This window comes from Pituophis catenifer, unplaced genomic scaffold, assembly GCF_029215685.1.
Source record: "Pituophis catenifer annectens isolate HBS135680 unplaced genomic scaffold, rPitCat1.0.hap2 SCAF_3, whole genome shotgun sequence".
In the NCBI taxonomy this organism is placed as follows: domain Eukaryota; kingdom Metazoa; phylum Chordata; class Lepidosauria; order Squamata; family Colubridae; genus Pituophis; species Pituophis catenifer.
In genome coordinates, this window is record NW_027256883.1 from 182,398,292 (window position 1) to 182,412,151 (window position 13,860).

Consider the following 13,860-nt stretch of genomic DNA (forward strand, 5'->3'; position numbering starts at 1 on the left):
ATTAAAGAAGAAACATGAATCACATACAGTAGGGTATTTTGCAGAAACATTTGTTGATATCTTTTAGTGTAGAAAAGAATAACCCATATCCAATCCAAAATCTTGGATATTCTCCAAGATTTTATATATAACATAAAATGAAACCAATTTCCCCCCCAGCTTTTAAATCAATTACTTCTGAATTACCTCCCATTTCACTTCCATCTTTTTTGCCCCAGTCTTATTTGCTCAATGAGCTCGTAATTACTTATAAACTTCTTAAACTCACCAAGATTATATTAATAGTATTACTATATTTAAGAATATAGTATTTAAGAATGAATAACAATGAAATCAATGCTTAAGAAACTAATTATAGTATAGAAACATTTAATTTGGACGGTGGAATTTAGCATCTTTACATTCTGTAGATTTCTTAAAGTTTGATGGGCAAATTGTCAGAATACCTGCATCTTTTCCTGAGCTCACACAGTAGTTTTTGCAACTGACATGATTTCAGTAAGGGCACATTTCACTGACATTTAATAACTGATAATACATGCTTACTCATACATCCTGTTTTGTCTTTCAGATCTGGATTTCTATGCAACCCTACTGAGCATAGTTTGAGATCTTCTGAAATTTATACAAATGGACGAGGCCCATGTTGGCAGTCCTTTAATGGGATTTCATGAAGGAAGAAATCCTAAATCTCACAGATAATCTCTCTCAATTTGTGCCAAAACATTCGTTCAAAAATTGCAAGAGGTAGATTCTTAGCGATATCAGTCTTAATTGGTCCTTTATAGTAATATAAATATAAAATATTAGTACGATGAAAAGGAAAACAAATTCATTCTATGTAATTAGAACACCCATAACATAGGAGCTCTTACAATTTTTTTGTGAAGAAAAACCCATCCTAGGTGAACTGCCAATAGGAAGCATCATGTTTTGAATATTTCAGTGTTTGCAGCACTTTCAGCATTCATTTATAATTTAAGCAGGAGACACTGGCCAAAAATATAAAAACAACTTACCAATATTGTGACATTACAAATGTGAGAAGTTAAGAAGACAGTGTTACCTCGTACAGAATAAGCATACACTCGTGTCTAAAATTTTTAATTGTTCAAGAGCAGAAAAGTAAAAATGCAAAAAAGGAAAAAAAAAAAGATTTTTAAATATCTTCCTGCATATGCATGAAGCAGCAGTCTTGCAATTTCTTGCAGCCTCTTTAATTTTTTTCCCTCTGGCAGCTCCCTGTTTGCTTAAGAGGTGATTTGAGGAGAAAAAAACCACTAGTGAAGCTTGTCTACTTATCCTTCCTTCAGTGGGATACCTCCACTGCATTGAATGCCATCTGTTCATTCTGTGCAAGGGAATCATTCTGTTCAAAGAATTTAGATGCATAATTGACCCAAAGGTGCTTTTTCAGGAGGCAACTGGACTTTGTTTTTTCTTTTGAAGGCATTTTGCTTCTCATCCAAGAAGTTTCTTCAGCTCTGACAGGATAGTGGGGAATAGAAGGATTTATATTCCTTGCAGACAGCTGGTCATTTGCATCCTTTTAGAGGGTCCTTGAAGCATTTGGAGGTTTATCTGTGTCATCAGGGTCACCTGAGTAGTGCTCCTAGTTCTTGTAATCTGCCATTTTTCCTCTGGAAATCCATTCTAACTTCCAGAGGAAAAATTGTAGACCACAGGAACCATTTGGACTACTCAGGTAACCCAAGGGACACAGATAAACCTCCAAGTGCTTCAACAACCCTCTAAAAGGATGCAAAGAACCCTGGTGGCGCAGCAGACTAAAGCACTGTTACTAACATCAGCTACCTGCAATTACTGCAAGTTCAAATCTCACCAGGCTCAAGGTTGACTCAGACTTCCATCCTTTCTAAGGTACGTAAAATGAGGATCCGGATTGTGGGGGCAATAAGATGACTTTATATAAATATACAAAAGTATGAAGGCTATTGCTTAACGCCTTGTAAGCCGTCCCGAGTCTCCGGAGAAGGGCGGCATATAAATCAAATCAAATCAAATTTTTTAAAAAATGACCAGCTGTCTGCAAGGATTATAAATCCTTCCATTCCCCATTATCCTGTCAAAGCTGAAGAAGCTTCTTGGATGAGAAGTGAAACATCTTCAAAAGAAAAAAACAAAGTCCAGTTGCCTTCTGAAAAAGCATCTTTGGGACAACCATGACCTGGATGACTGAGAATTTCTACAGATCCATAACTGACTGAAAGAACACCCTTGCTATCATTCCTCAAATCTTATTGAAGCAGCCCAGGATAAATGTTTAAACAACACCATCACAGTGCTTACCTTGCAGCACTACCAATAACCCAGACATCTTTGTCTTTTATTTCCCTTGGTTTAGAAAAATATTAAAAACTAGGAATGCAGGAGGAATCAGGGTAAAATCAGAAAATACTTTAACTAATTTTTCATTTTCAAATACTTTTGCTTTCCAAAGTGGACCCACGTCAACAAAATGTATCCTGCTTTGAGAAACTAGATTCCTGTGGCATGATGTTGTGTATTCCCAGAGAAACAGTGACCAAAATGCAAATAAAATTCACGTTTACTGATTTCAACACATTTGAATTTCAGAAAAGAAATCATGCATTGTCAAAGAAAACCTGTCCCATAACAGCTAGTTTTGAGTTGAATGATTGACTGGGGCAGCTCAGTAATGGGACCATCCTTTTTTCTTTCCGGTCTGAGCCTGCTTGTCTCTTGTAATCTTCAGAGGAAAAATCAGTAGAATCTTTTTGTCTTTTTCCCATTTTATCTGAAGTTCTTGTGAAAGTAAACTTCTTACTCTTATTCAAAGAATAGAATTCCCTCATTAAGTTTTCAACCTCCCATTGTTCTTCTTTTTGGTTCCGGCAACAGTGCAGGGCAGCAGGATCTATAGGATGGGCTTCTGTGTTGAAAATATATCCCCCAGCATCAAGAATGCATTCTCCATATGGTGTCGGTAAGACATCAAAGGATGATCCATTGTTATGAATGAAGTTGTCACGGTCAAACAGTAGATACAGATATTTCACTGTTTCAGCCAAGAAGAAGGACTCCATACGGTTATCTAATCTGTGATCTCTTAGGTCTTTGATCTTAAAAATAAAAGCAAAGAAGTGGTTATGTTGAGATGTGAAAACTTGCCATATAGCACTAACAATTGATTGAAGCCAGTGGTGGAATTCAAATTTTTTTACTACTAGTTCTGTGGGCGTGGCTTGGTGGGTGTGGCAGAGGAAGGACACTGCAAAATCTCCATCCCCACCCCACTCCTGGGGGAAGGATATTGCAAAATCTCCATTCCCACCCCACTCTGGGGCCAACCAGAGGTGGTATTTGCCAGTTCTCCAAACTACTCAAAATTTCTGATACCGGTTGTCCAGAACCTGTCAGAACCTGCTGAATAGCACACCTAGATTAATGGCAATTTTCTGGGGCAATTCTGGTACCTCTACAGTAGAATCAGAATTCAAATTGCTTATGTACTATAGAAAAAATAAGAAGATGCTTTTGCTGGTAACAAGAAGACTTGTAAGGAATAAACTGACCCCCAATATTCCCACCCTACAAAAAAAATTTGGAAGAAATACTTAACTGTTGCAAAGCCACATTCAACTTTGCTGATTTTTTCTATCGACTCCACCACATCTCTGCCCAGCTCTAAAAGTGTTGGATCTTGTGTAGCTCGATACAGATACATTGCACTCTCTATTAGTTCTGCAAAGCCACAGACAAAAGAAATGAAAGTTACTTTCCTGAATATGTACTGAATGTAACAAATATAATAGCCAGTTTGGTATGGTGGTTAAAGTGCTGGCCTAGAAACCAAGAGATTGTGAGTTCTAGTACTGCCTTAGAGGCATGAAAGCTGGTTGGGTGACTTTGGGGTAGTTAGTCTTTCTCAGACCAACTCACCTCATAGAATTGTTTTTGTGGGGAAAATAGGATGAGGACCAGTATCATGTACATTTGCTGCTTTGAGTTACTTGTAAAGGATTTTTACATTGCTACCAAAAATGGCCACATTGACACCAAGAAGTTGAGGCTACTTTGAGAAAGACTTGCCATTTTAGTGTAAGAGAATGTATTTCTAATATGTTCATATTTACCAGGTCGAAGGGGGTATCCCTCACGTTTTTCCACTGTGTAGCCCTGAGGGATATTGTAGAATTCAGGCAGCCCACCAAACTGCTTCCAAACAGTGTAATAATTGAGAAATGTTCGCATTGCACTATCTATGTCTCCAATAAGGCTCTGGGAAAAACAAATATGTAATATTTTTTTTCCTTTAGCAAATAAAACAACTACACATTATGATCTCCCGAGATTATGAACGATGGCGTTAGAAAGCAAATTAGGATTTTAAAAAACTGTCGAAAGACATACTTAGATATTTGCGTTTAACAGCTTTTTAAAAAATATTTTATTTCTATTCAAGAATACTTCCACTGGATTCTTCATGAGAAAAACAGGGCAGTTTGGTAGAAAGGCAACAGACATCTGCATTATAATTGTAAAATTAAAATTATACTTAATATTTATTTTTAAAATGAGATTATTCAATTTATATTTAGAACACAATCTACAGCATTAGACATTTACTCTAGTAAAAAATTATACGCATATATTTTAACTATGCTAATGAAATTTAGAGCAATTGTTACCTGTAAACCAGGCCAGTAAGCCTCCAAAGATTGAAAAACTGGCATTGAGACAGTTCCTTTGTACATTTGAACCCACAGATACCAATCATCAAATTTTGTGTAGTTTTTTATAGCTTTGTTATAATCTAGAGTGAAAGGAAAGGTAAAACCAATGACAACTATTGGGTAATTCTAAAATTAAGTTTCAGAAGTGAAAACGTTCGTATTCTCTATTCATACATATTCTAATTTCTATTTGAATTTCTAGAAACATTTAATAAATAAATATTTTATTATACATCTTTTCAATGTATCTTATGATAAAATGGAATATACATTAAATATTTAATGTGCAATCTTCCTTTTATGTTTAAACAAAAGAACAGTAGCATAAAGAGGGTCCAAAATTAGTATAAAATCTGCTCACTAACCAGAAATTTTCAAGACAGATGCTATTCCAGGAAGGAGAGGACAAAATGTAAAATATCTTTAAAGTTGATATATGTAAGGAAGATTGGGTTAAGTACAGTTATATAGTGAATGTAACTATTTGTCTCACTGAAGTTTATGTACATAAATCTTAGCGAAGGTATCTTGCAAGAGGCTAAGGCAGAATGTTTACACTGAATGTTTAAAAGACTTAGATGGCCAATAATTGGAAATAGTGGAAGAGTGACTGAAGGAGAAGACATAATGACTGAGTAAGGAATAATGAGAAACATATTCTTTTCCTATAAGTTTTGTCTTTGGTTTCTTATTCCATAGTAAATGTATTGCACTAAAAATAACTTGAAGTGCATATCACATAACCATAGGAACTCACCTAGAAACATGGACATCAGCTCCTCATCCTGCAGCAGAATGGCCCCTTTAACAAGGTATTCAAAGTAGGAATCTACTCCTGCTCCAATCCCAGCATCCTGGGCTACCCATTTGGCAGTAATCACATCAATGTGATTACCTACCTGAAGGAAAAACTCAGTTATTAAAGGTTTGGGTAAGATTAACATGGCCTTGCATTTCTTTCCATTCAGCAAAGTTGTGTTTTGCTAATCAATGCAAGCTTAAAAAAATAGTATCTAATATGCAATACAAATAATTCACTTGTAGCCCTTTAAACAGCATTTTCATTGTGCCATTGTAATTCTTAAGAATTAAATCTTGGTTTAGAATCTTCAGTTTGGGTTACTCACCAAGCCAATATCAGAACGATTTTTCCAGAGGGTCTTAAGAGCCCTTCTGGCAACATCTTCAAATACTGTGTCCCCTGTAAGATAACTTAAAGTAGCAAATTCCACTATAAATGTACCAATCCCAGCAGTACAAGTAACTGGTGTTTCTCCTGGATTTACTCCATGTAGTAAATTCACTGTTCCATATGGCATTCCGGTTGGGGTCTGAAAGGCTTTAAAACACAGTTTTGAATATTATTAAATATTTACAGGGCTTGGAAAGGTATTATCAAGGCCAACTTTCTACCCTATGACAGAATTAAATGTACCACAATATATTTTATAAAGCCAATATATTGGCCCAAAATATACAGGCTGCTATTAATCAAGGCAACATGCACTCTATGTTTTCACAGATATAGAAGCCAAATAATCTGTTTCTGGTATGTACTTTTCGGAGTATAAGACGTTCCGGAATATAAGATGTACCTTATTTTGGGAGGAGGAAAATAAGAAAAAAAAGTTCTGCTTGAGAGGCTCTCCATTTGAGAGGCTGCATTTGCAGGCTCCAAATGCTCCATTGGCAAAGGAGCTTCTCTTTCCAAAGGCAGCCTCTCAAACGGAGGCTGTTTGAGAGGCTGCATTTGCAGCCTCCTAAAGCTCCATTTGAGAGGGCACGGAGACAGAAGGGGGGGGGGGTCCGGCGGGTGGGCAGGGCTACATTTGGTGTATAAGATACACCTAAATTTTCACCCTCCTTTAGGGGGGGAAAAAGTGTGTCTTATACTCTGAAAAATACAGTAGGCCCTTGCTTTCACCAAAAACAAAAAACAAAAAAAAAAAAACCCCAAGGCAAGTTTTAGTTTCCGCCAACAAATCAGATGAATTAAATGTAAAATATTCACACAATGTGGTGGTGGTGTGTATGTGGGGATAACTATTTTCCTCCAAAATTAACACATGTATTTATTCATCACTTTAAGTGCTACTATGGTGCAATCTAAGATCACTGGAGAGGCAAGGAGATTTTTTTTATCCCCTTATTGGAAAGTTATTTAACTACAAAGTAAGAATGCTATTATCTTGACCCAGTTTCCACCAAGCTTAGCTTTGTCTGGGTTTGGATGAAGCTGACGAGTTGCCCATCCTGCTTTAGGTGATTGATACTTTTTATCACCATTATAGAGCTGCTCTATAGCAGGACTGAAAGAACAGATCTGTTATGCAATACCTACTGTACAGCTATTTAACCCATTTATAAACATAGCAGTCCATGGCAACTTTTAGTAACTTTTTCCAGTATACCGAGGGCCACAACTCTTGATTTTCAAACGATAAGATGGCCATTTCTTTCTATTTGGCATCCAGTGAACTATTTAGGACTTTCTGGTATGTGTTACTCACAACTCTATTCTATTCATCTAGCATGTAGCCTATTATTGGGGTGGGGTGGGTAGGTGGGATAAACAACACAAGAAATGATAAGCTTCAGCAAGAATGCTCACCTGGCAAAAGTTTTCGAGCAGCATCCTCTGCCATCCTTAAGAGGGGGCCAGAACATGGCCATCCTGTTTCTACTTTAACACCAGCCTTCTTTGACAGCAAATGAGCAGATAAGAGGCCGCCAACCACTACAAATAAAGATCAAGGTTGTTGGAACAATCCACAAGCAGTGGATTGTGTCAAGGACAAAGGATATACACACAGCTGACTTTCAGTTTTGTCATGGCATATTCAAATGAACCAAAGAGGTAGTGAGGCCTGCAAATGTCCGTTGCTTTTCAATAAAGATAGAAGAGCAAGGCATTCAATTCTACTTTTCTGAGGTGATGCTATCACTTTTAACTCCGCAACAATTTTTCCTTTGATCACTACAAAGAAAGTTTTTAATAAAAAAGCTGAGATTTTATTATGCTTATTCAAAAGCCATAAATGAAGAACAAGCATTTTGAAAAATCAGACAAAGGTAAAAGCAATTTACTAGTTTAGATTTCTAAAGATTTCTAACAAGCCTCCTTCTCTAACTTGGTATCCTCCATATGTGCTGGAATTTTTCTCCCATAATCCAATAGCTGTGCTGGCTAACGATTATGGAAATTGAATCTAAAATATCTGATAGCCACCAAGTTTGAGAAGGCTGCTGGATGCCTTTTATGGTAGGCAATGAAAACTGTGCTCTTATTAGTTAGGGAAGTTTTAGAATCTTCTTTTAGAATCTATATTGCAAATCAGAGATAATCCATATTATTTTGCAAGATTCTTTGCCAACTCACCTCTGATATTGGTTTCAAAGACAGAAGCATTTACATCAATATCAAAATTTATGCCCTCCTGCAACACACTAACAACTCTCTGGAATTCAGAGACATTCCCCAAAATCTGGAAAAAAAAATGATTTGTAAGACATAATCTTATTAAAGGATGAGAAGAAAACATTACAAGATACACAACACTGCACAGCCATAATCCGTCTTTTCATAGTCAGGGATTGAATGTGACAGCTAACTCCTTCGTGCTTTCAAGACACGAACCATCAAGATGTATGGAAAGTGTATCATTCTTAATCTCCGAAATGGAGAAACAGAAACAACAAGCATGGAGAACAAAGGCTATCCTTTGCTATCTAAGGATATGTATAGAAAATGAATGAATGAAAAATGAAGTTATTATCAATACTTACTAGCAGTGTATCCAGGGCATCAATCAATGTGAGAGAAAAACTGAAAAAGAAACCATGAGAAAAAAAACCCAATGGCATGAGGGAAGGGGACATGTCAACTATAAGTAACATGATACACACACATTTTAATCTTAACTATGTCAGAAAAAATCCACATGTTGTTGCATGAATAAATTTTAAACAGTTTTGATATGCTCAACTTTCCAAATAAGAAATCATAGAGCCATTTCTGAGGTTACCTCACAATAAAAATATATTTTTACAAATAACATTCATGTATGAAAGTATACACTTGAAGTTGTTGTTAATACACCTGTCAATGCATTACAGGTAGACTCATATTATAAACAAATACTACAGGTTCACTGCACATAAAAGCTGGAATAACTGGCTTGGACACTTGGGTGTCCATGACAGGATTAAAAGGTCTTTACATAATGAATGTTGTTCTGTGTCATAGTCACAGATTATCTCAGCCACCCAGGCTGCTTCTGCTTTACTGGATTTATATACCATCTTTCTTTCAGAACCCTGTGTAATCCTATAGAAAGGGCATATGTAATAGGGTCTCCAATTTTCCCCCAAATATCCTCTGAGGGAGGTTAGCCTGAGAGAGTGAATGGCAAAGTCAACCAGTAAACTTCCATGGCTGAGGGTAGATTTAAACCTGGGTGTTTCTAATCCATTCCAGAGTAGCTTTTCATAGCTGAAGCTATACAACTACTATTAATGAGATGTTCTCTTGTTTTCATTGCAATTCTATGTGGTTTGTGACTTAATATCAGCTTCCCCTAACCTAGATGTTTTCTAGGTGTGGGAACTTTGACTTTCAAGATTCTGCAGGCAACATGGTTGTTACTAAAAACCTTTGGAACTGAAATCTATAAATCGGTCCAGGTTGAGAAAGGCTAGTCTAAATTTTCTCTGAGAAGATGTGACTATGTTGTTTCCTCTGCCACAAGCTCCAATTTCTTTTGTATAGGTATATAGCCTGAGAACCATCTATGGCCCCCACAAAGGAAAATGATTAGACAAATGAAATTACTTAATTTAACATGCATGCAATTTAAAAGTAAATATGCCCTTTCGCTTGACAAAATTATAGACCCTGTCCTAGCAAATTGAGATATTCTGTAGCAAGCTGCTACTTCAAAATTTCATAAGTGATCAATGATATTGATTTCCCAGTACCTTCCCCAGGTGTCCTGCCCATCACATGTCAAAGGACGCAGCTCATCATAGGGAAAGGCATTTACCAGATAGTTATCATAAGCATGATAAAACATGGATTTGACTCGGTCTCTAAGGAAGAAAAGATATAATTGTAACCTTACTGAACATGATTAATACAAAACATTATTTTCCCTCAAAACGCTAGCATGCTTTCAGCGTTTCTAAAGACTTCATACTTAAAGACCAATTCAAATATAAAAGTCTATCACCTTAAATGCACAGCATAAAAGCTATATTGTATGTAACAGTGTTTCAAACATTGCTATTCCTCATCATCTCATTTTCATATCACAAAGCTAAGGGTAATGAAGAATTTTTCAGGACTACATTTAAATCAGAGATTCCGACACAATTCTCACACAAAATGGGTTGTTGAGAGGATTGCTACTGGAAGTGGAAGAGAAAGAAGCCCAAAGAGGAGTTACAAGCCCTCTTTATAGATTTATGCAAGTTATCGCTTCATTTGATATATTACAATAAAAATACAATCACCGTGCAAATTGATACATGTATTGGAATGCATACAAGGGATTAGACAGGATGAAATATTTCTGCTATATGACATCTTTTAAATTAACAATTTCATTCATTTTTTAACATTGTTACATTTAATGCACCTTAACTGCTTAGTCAACAAATTATAACAGAGACTCAGTAGGAATAATTTGATTTAAAACAACATGGTTGATGTAGTAAGTACCCCTGATTAAGCTTCTCCTAGAATGAATTCAACTTTTAAAATAGCGTTTGCTGCAAGATGTATGTATAAAACAGTGGTCACTTGGATGTGGCAAAAATGAAAATAACCTAACTCCATTCATGAGCCAGAAACCAAGCAGTTACCAACATCTATTTCCTAACCAAAAGCAACTCTGGTTCAGTAGAAAGAACCGGGATTATAGGGTAACAAAAAGGAATGCATTTGTCATTGAACTAAACATTAGCTTAATATTATAAGAGTTCCTATTTATTTTATTTATTTATTGAATGTATATTGCCGTCTATTGATAGATGGATAGTTATATAGGTTTACATAGTAAACATAATTATTTTTAAAAATATTATTATTTAAGAGCCCCGGTGGTGCAGTAGTTAGTGTGCAGTACTGCAGGCTACTTCTGCTGATCACCTGATGCCAGCAGTTTGGCAGATCGAATCTCAGCAGGTTCCAGGTTGATTCAGACTTCCATCCTTCTGAGGTGGGTAAAATGAGGACCCAGATTATTGGGGGCAATATGCTGACTCTGTAAAACCGCTTAGAGAGGGCTGTAAAGCACTGTGAAGCGGTATGTAAGTCTAAGTGCTATTGCTATTTTATATACCAATCTTTCTCCCCCAAATACCAATTTTATTACAGGAAACATTTAACTTAATAACATAATTTCAATATTAAATCACTGAATTAGAAAAAAATTCTAAGGACATTTTTAAGCAGAAAAAAAAATACTGTGGGCAAATTATCTCTCAAAGGCCTGCATGAACAAACATGTTTTTGTCATTTAAAATTCCACAAGGGGAATAGCTACGCTTCTCTTGGGAATGAGTCCCACAGTTAAGATTCCCTCATCACAGAGATCTGATCTTCCTGTATCATGAAATATCAGATATGGGCTGCTGGATGGAAGCAAAAGTTACAATTATCTGTATCTCTTAGTTGCCATGTGTTAGTTGTATGAATTTTTGAAGTTCCTATCTAGTAACCCTGTCATGAATTACTCAAGTTGGTGAGATAACTTACTTGCCCATTTTAAAGCAAAACATGCTTTTAACCAGCAAGGAAAAATAAGCTTTGCCCATCAGATAGGAAAACATTTTACGATATAATAGAATCTTAGCATTACAGGTAGTCCTTGAATTACAACCAAAACTGAGCCCAAAATGTTGCTAAGTGAAATATTTGTTGAGTGAAGTTTTGGCCAATTTTACAACTTTTCTTGCCACAGTTGTTAAGGGAATTATTGCATTTGGTAAGTTAATGAAGTGAATCTGGATTCCTTTGCTTGTCAGAAGGTTGCAAAAGGTGATCACATGACCCCAGGACACTGCAATTGTCATAAACATGAACTAGTAGCCAAGCATCTGAATTTTGATCACATGACCACGGGGGATGCTGTAATGGACGTAAGTGTGAAGAACGGTCAAAAGTCACAATTTTTTCAGTGCCGTTGTAACTTTGGTCTCTAAATGAACTGTTGTAAGTCAAAGACTATCTGTATTATATCTTTTCTCCTCTTTCTCTTTTTTTCCTTTCTTAATTTTTACTCCAATTTTTAATTTGTAAACCTTAAAGTCTCCGTCAGTATCCTGCCAGAAGGCAATGTAATTCTAGATATTAAGTTTCAGAAGACAAAATTAGATTTCAGGCAAAAAACAAAAAAAAGTTTTAACAGAATAGCAGCAGTATGACCAGCTTCCTTTCCTGGCACTTGTAAGCCTCCTGCAAACTACCATATGAGAGACGGGGATTTTTTTTTTCTTTCTAGTAATCTCCACCTGGTTGACTATCTAAAAAGACTATCTTTTCCCCAGTTGTTTTAAAAAGGCTTTTGTGTCGTCATTTTTCTATTAGAATGAATGAACGGCCCACCCCCCTCTTTGTAATACTGATTTCATTCCCTCTGTAAGGGCGCTCGCACACCTTTCTTGGCAACTTCAGAGAAACAACGGGGGAATTTGCACAAGTGGAAGTTCAGCAGGTCCTTCATTTTTGCCCTTCAACAGAGGAGCCGAGGAACTTTACGAGACCTGCCCTTAAAGCCGAGGAAAGGATAACTCTGGGGGACCCGCTGCGCGCCTCGCTTTCTTCGGGACGATGGGGAAGCAGAGCTCCTGAACCCAAGACCCCCGCGTCCGGCTCACCTATAATAATTGACGTCGACCTCTTTCCCGGCGGCAAGGGAGGGTTGCCCAGACAAGTGCAGCACCCACAACAAGAACCAGCCCAGCGAGTGGAGTGAGCGCAGCATCTACGAAGCGTTCGCTACCGAGCCTTCCGAATACACCGCTCCGCAGCCATCTAGAGAGCGACCGAGCACTCACTTCCGGGTTCCGCCTCCGTCCCTGGCCACACCCCCCAGCTCTTTTTTTTTTCCACGCTCCAATCAGGAGCACCGGCGTAGTCCGTGCTGGCGTTAGTGACGACGTAGGATGAAGGGATTGGCTGTTCTGTTACTCCGGCAATGCGGCTGCGCGAGAGGCGTTGGACTCCAGCTGCTTCGTTTCAGGGTGCTTTCTGAGCTTTGCTTTGTTTTCTTGCAGTTCTTTCATTACCCAAACTAGGTAGCACTGATAACATCACTGATAACGTTACCTAGTTTGGCTAATGAAACGTCTGCAAGACAACAGAGCAAGCTCAGAGAGCACCAAGGACCCCACATTTCAACCCTGAGCTACAGATACTCTCCTTTATTGGTAATTTCGTTTCAGTTGTCCCAAAGGTGCTTTTCTTTTTTTGAATCAAGTTTTATTAGTTTTTTTCCCCTCACCCCCCAAATATTTTATGAACTATTGGCCAGAGCATATCTTATACAACTGATCATATCCAAATACATTTTACTTAGTTACAATTTCTGCCAAAAGATTCTTCTTTCATATTTTTAATCATATCTTAATATTTCTATGCTTATTTATATAAACAACATCTTCTTTCGCCCTCCAGTTCTAATTTCTCCATTTTTAGTCATATATATTCTCTTTTAATTCTTTGATAATTCATTCTTTATCCTAGTACATTTAAACATGTTCGGGGTTGCCTTTCTTCCATTTCATCTTTTTTTTTTCAGCAATCTTTCTTTTTCTCTTCTCTTTCCTCTCCCTTCTTTTATCCTTCCTACCTTCTTCCCTCCTCTCCTACTTCTTCTCTACTTCCCCTTCCTTTCTCCCCCTCCTCGTTTCTTCCTCCCTATCTAACCTTCACTCCTACTCTTATTTCCCCTCCCTTTCTTCCTCTCCTCTTCCCTTTCTTCTATTCCTCTCTCACCTTCTCCCTTCCTTCTTTCTCCCTACTCCTTTCCATCTCTCCATCTCTCTTAATTGCTGCATTCATTTTCAATGCAGTATTTTTCACTATGGTGTCCAGGCATCCCAGATTTTTATTGAATGTATTTCTCAAAATTCCCATTAT

General features: G+C 37.2%; 1 protein-coding gene across 1 annotated transcript; it reads right to left on the reverse strand.

Annotated features, from left to right (window-relative positions):
* Nucleotides 1-2,553: 2,553 nt before the first annotated feature.
* On the reverse strand, nt 2,554-12,775 carry EDEM2 (ER degradation enhancing alpha-mannosidase like protein 2). Its single transcript, XM_070939939.1, has 11 exons — nt 12,597-12,775; nt 9,696-9,806; nt 8,505-8,544; nt 8,098-8,203; nt 7,330-7,455; nt 5,846-6,057; nt 5,476-5,617; nt 4,674-4,798; nt 4,119-4,263; nt 3,605-3,726; nt 2,554-3,104 (listed from the first exon to the last, which is right to left on the reverse strand). Exons 1-11 carry the CDS (start codon nt 12,701-12,703, stop codon nt 2,607-2,609), a joined length of 1,734 nt encoding a protein of 577 aa, XP_070796040.1. The 5' UTR covers nt 12,704-12,775; the 3' UTR covers nt 2,554-2,606.
* Between the last annotated feature and the right edge of the window lie 1,085 nt (nt 12,776-13,860).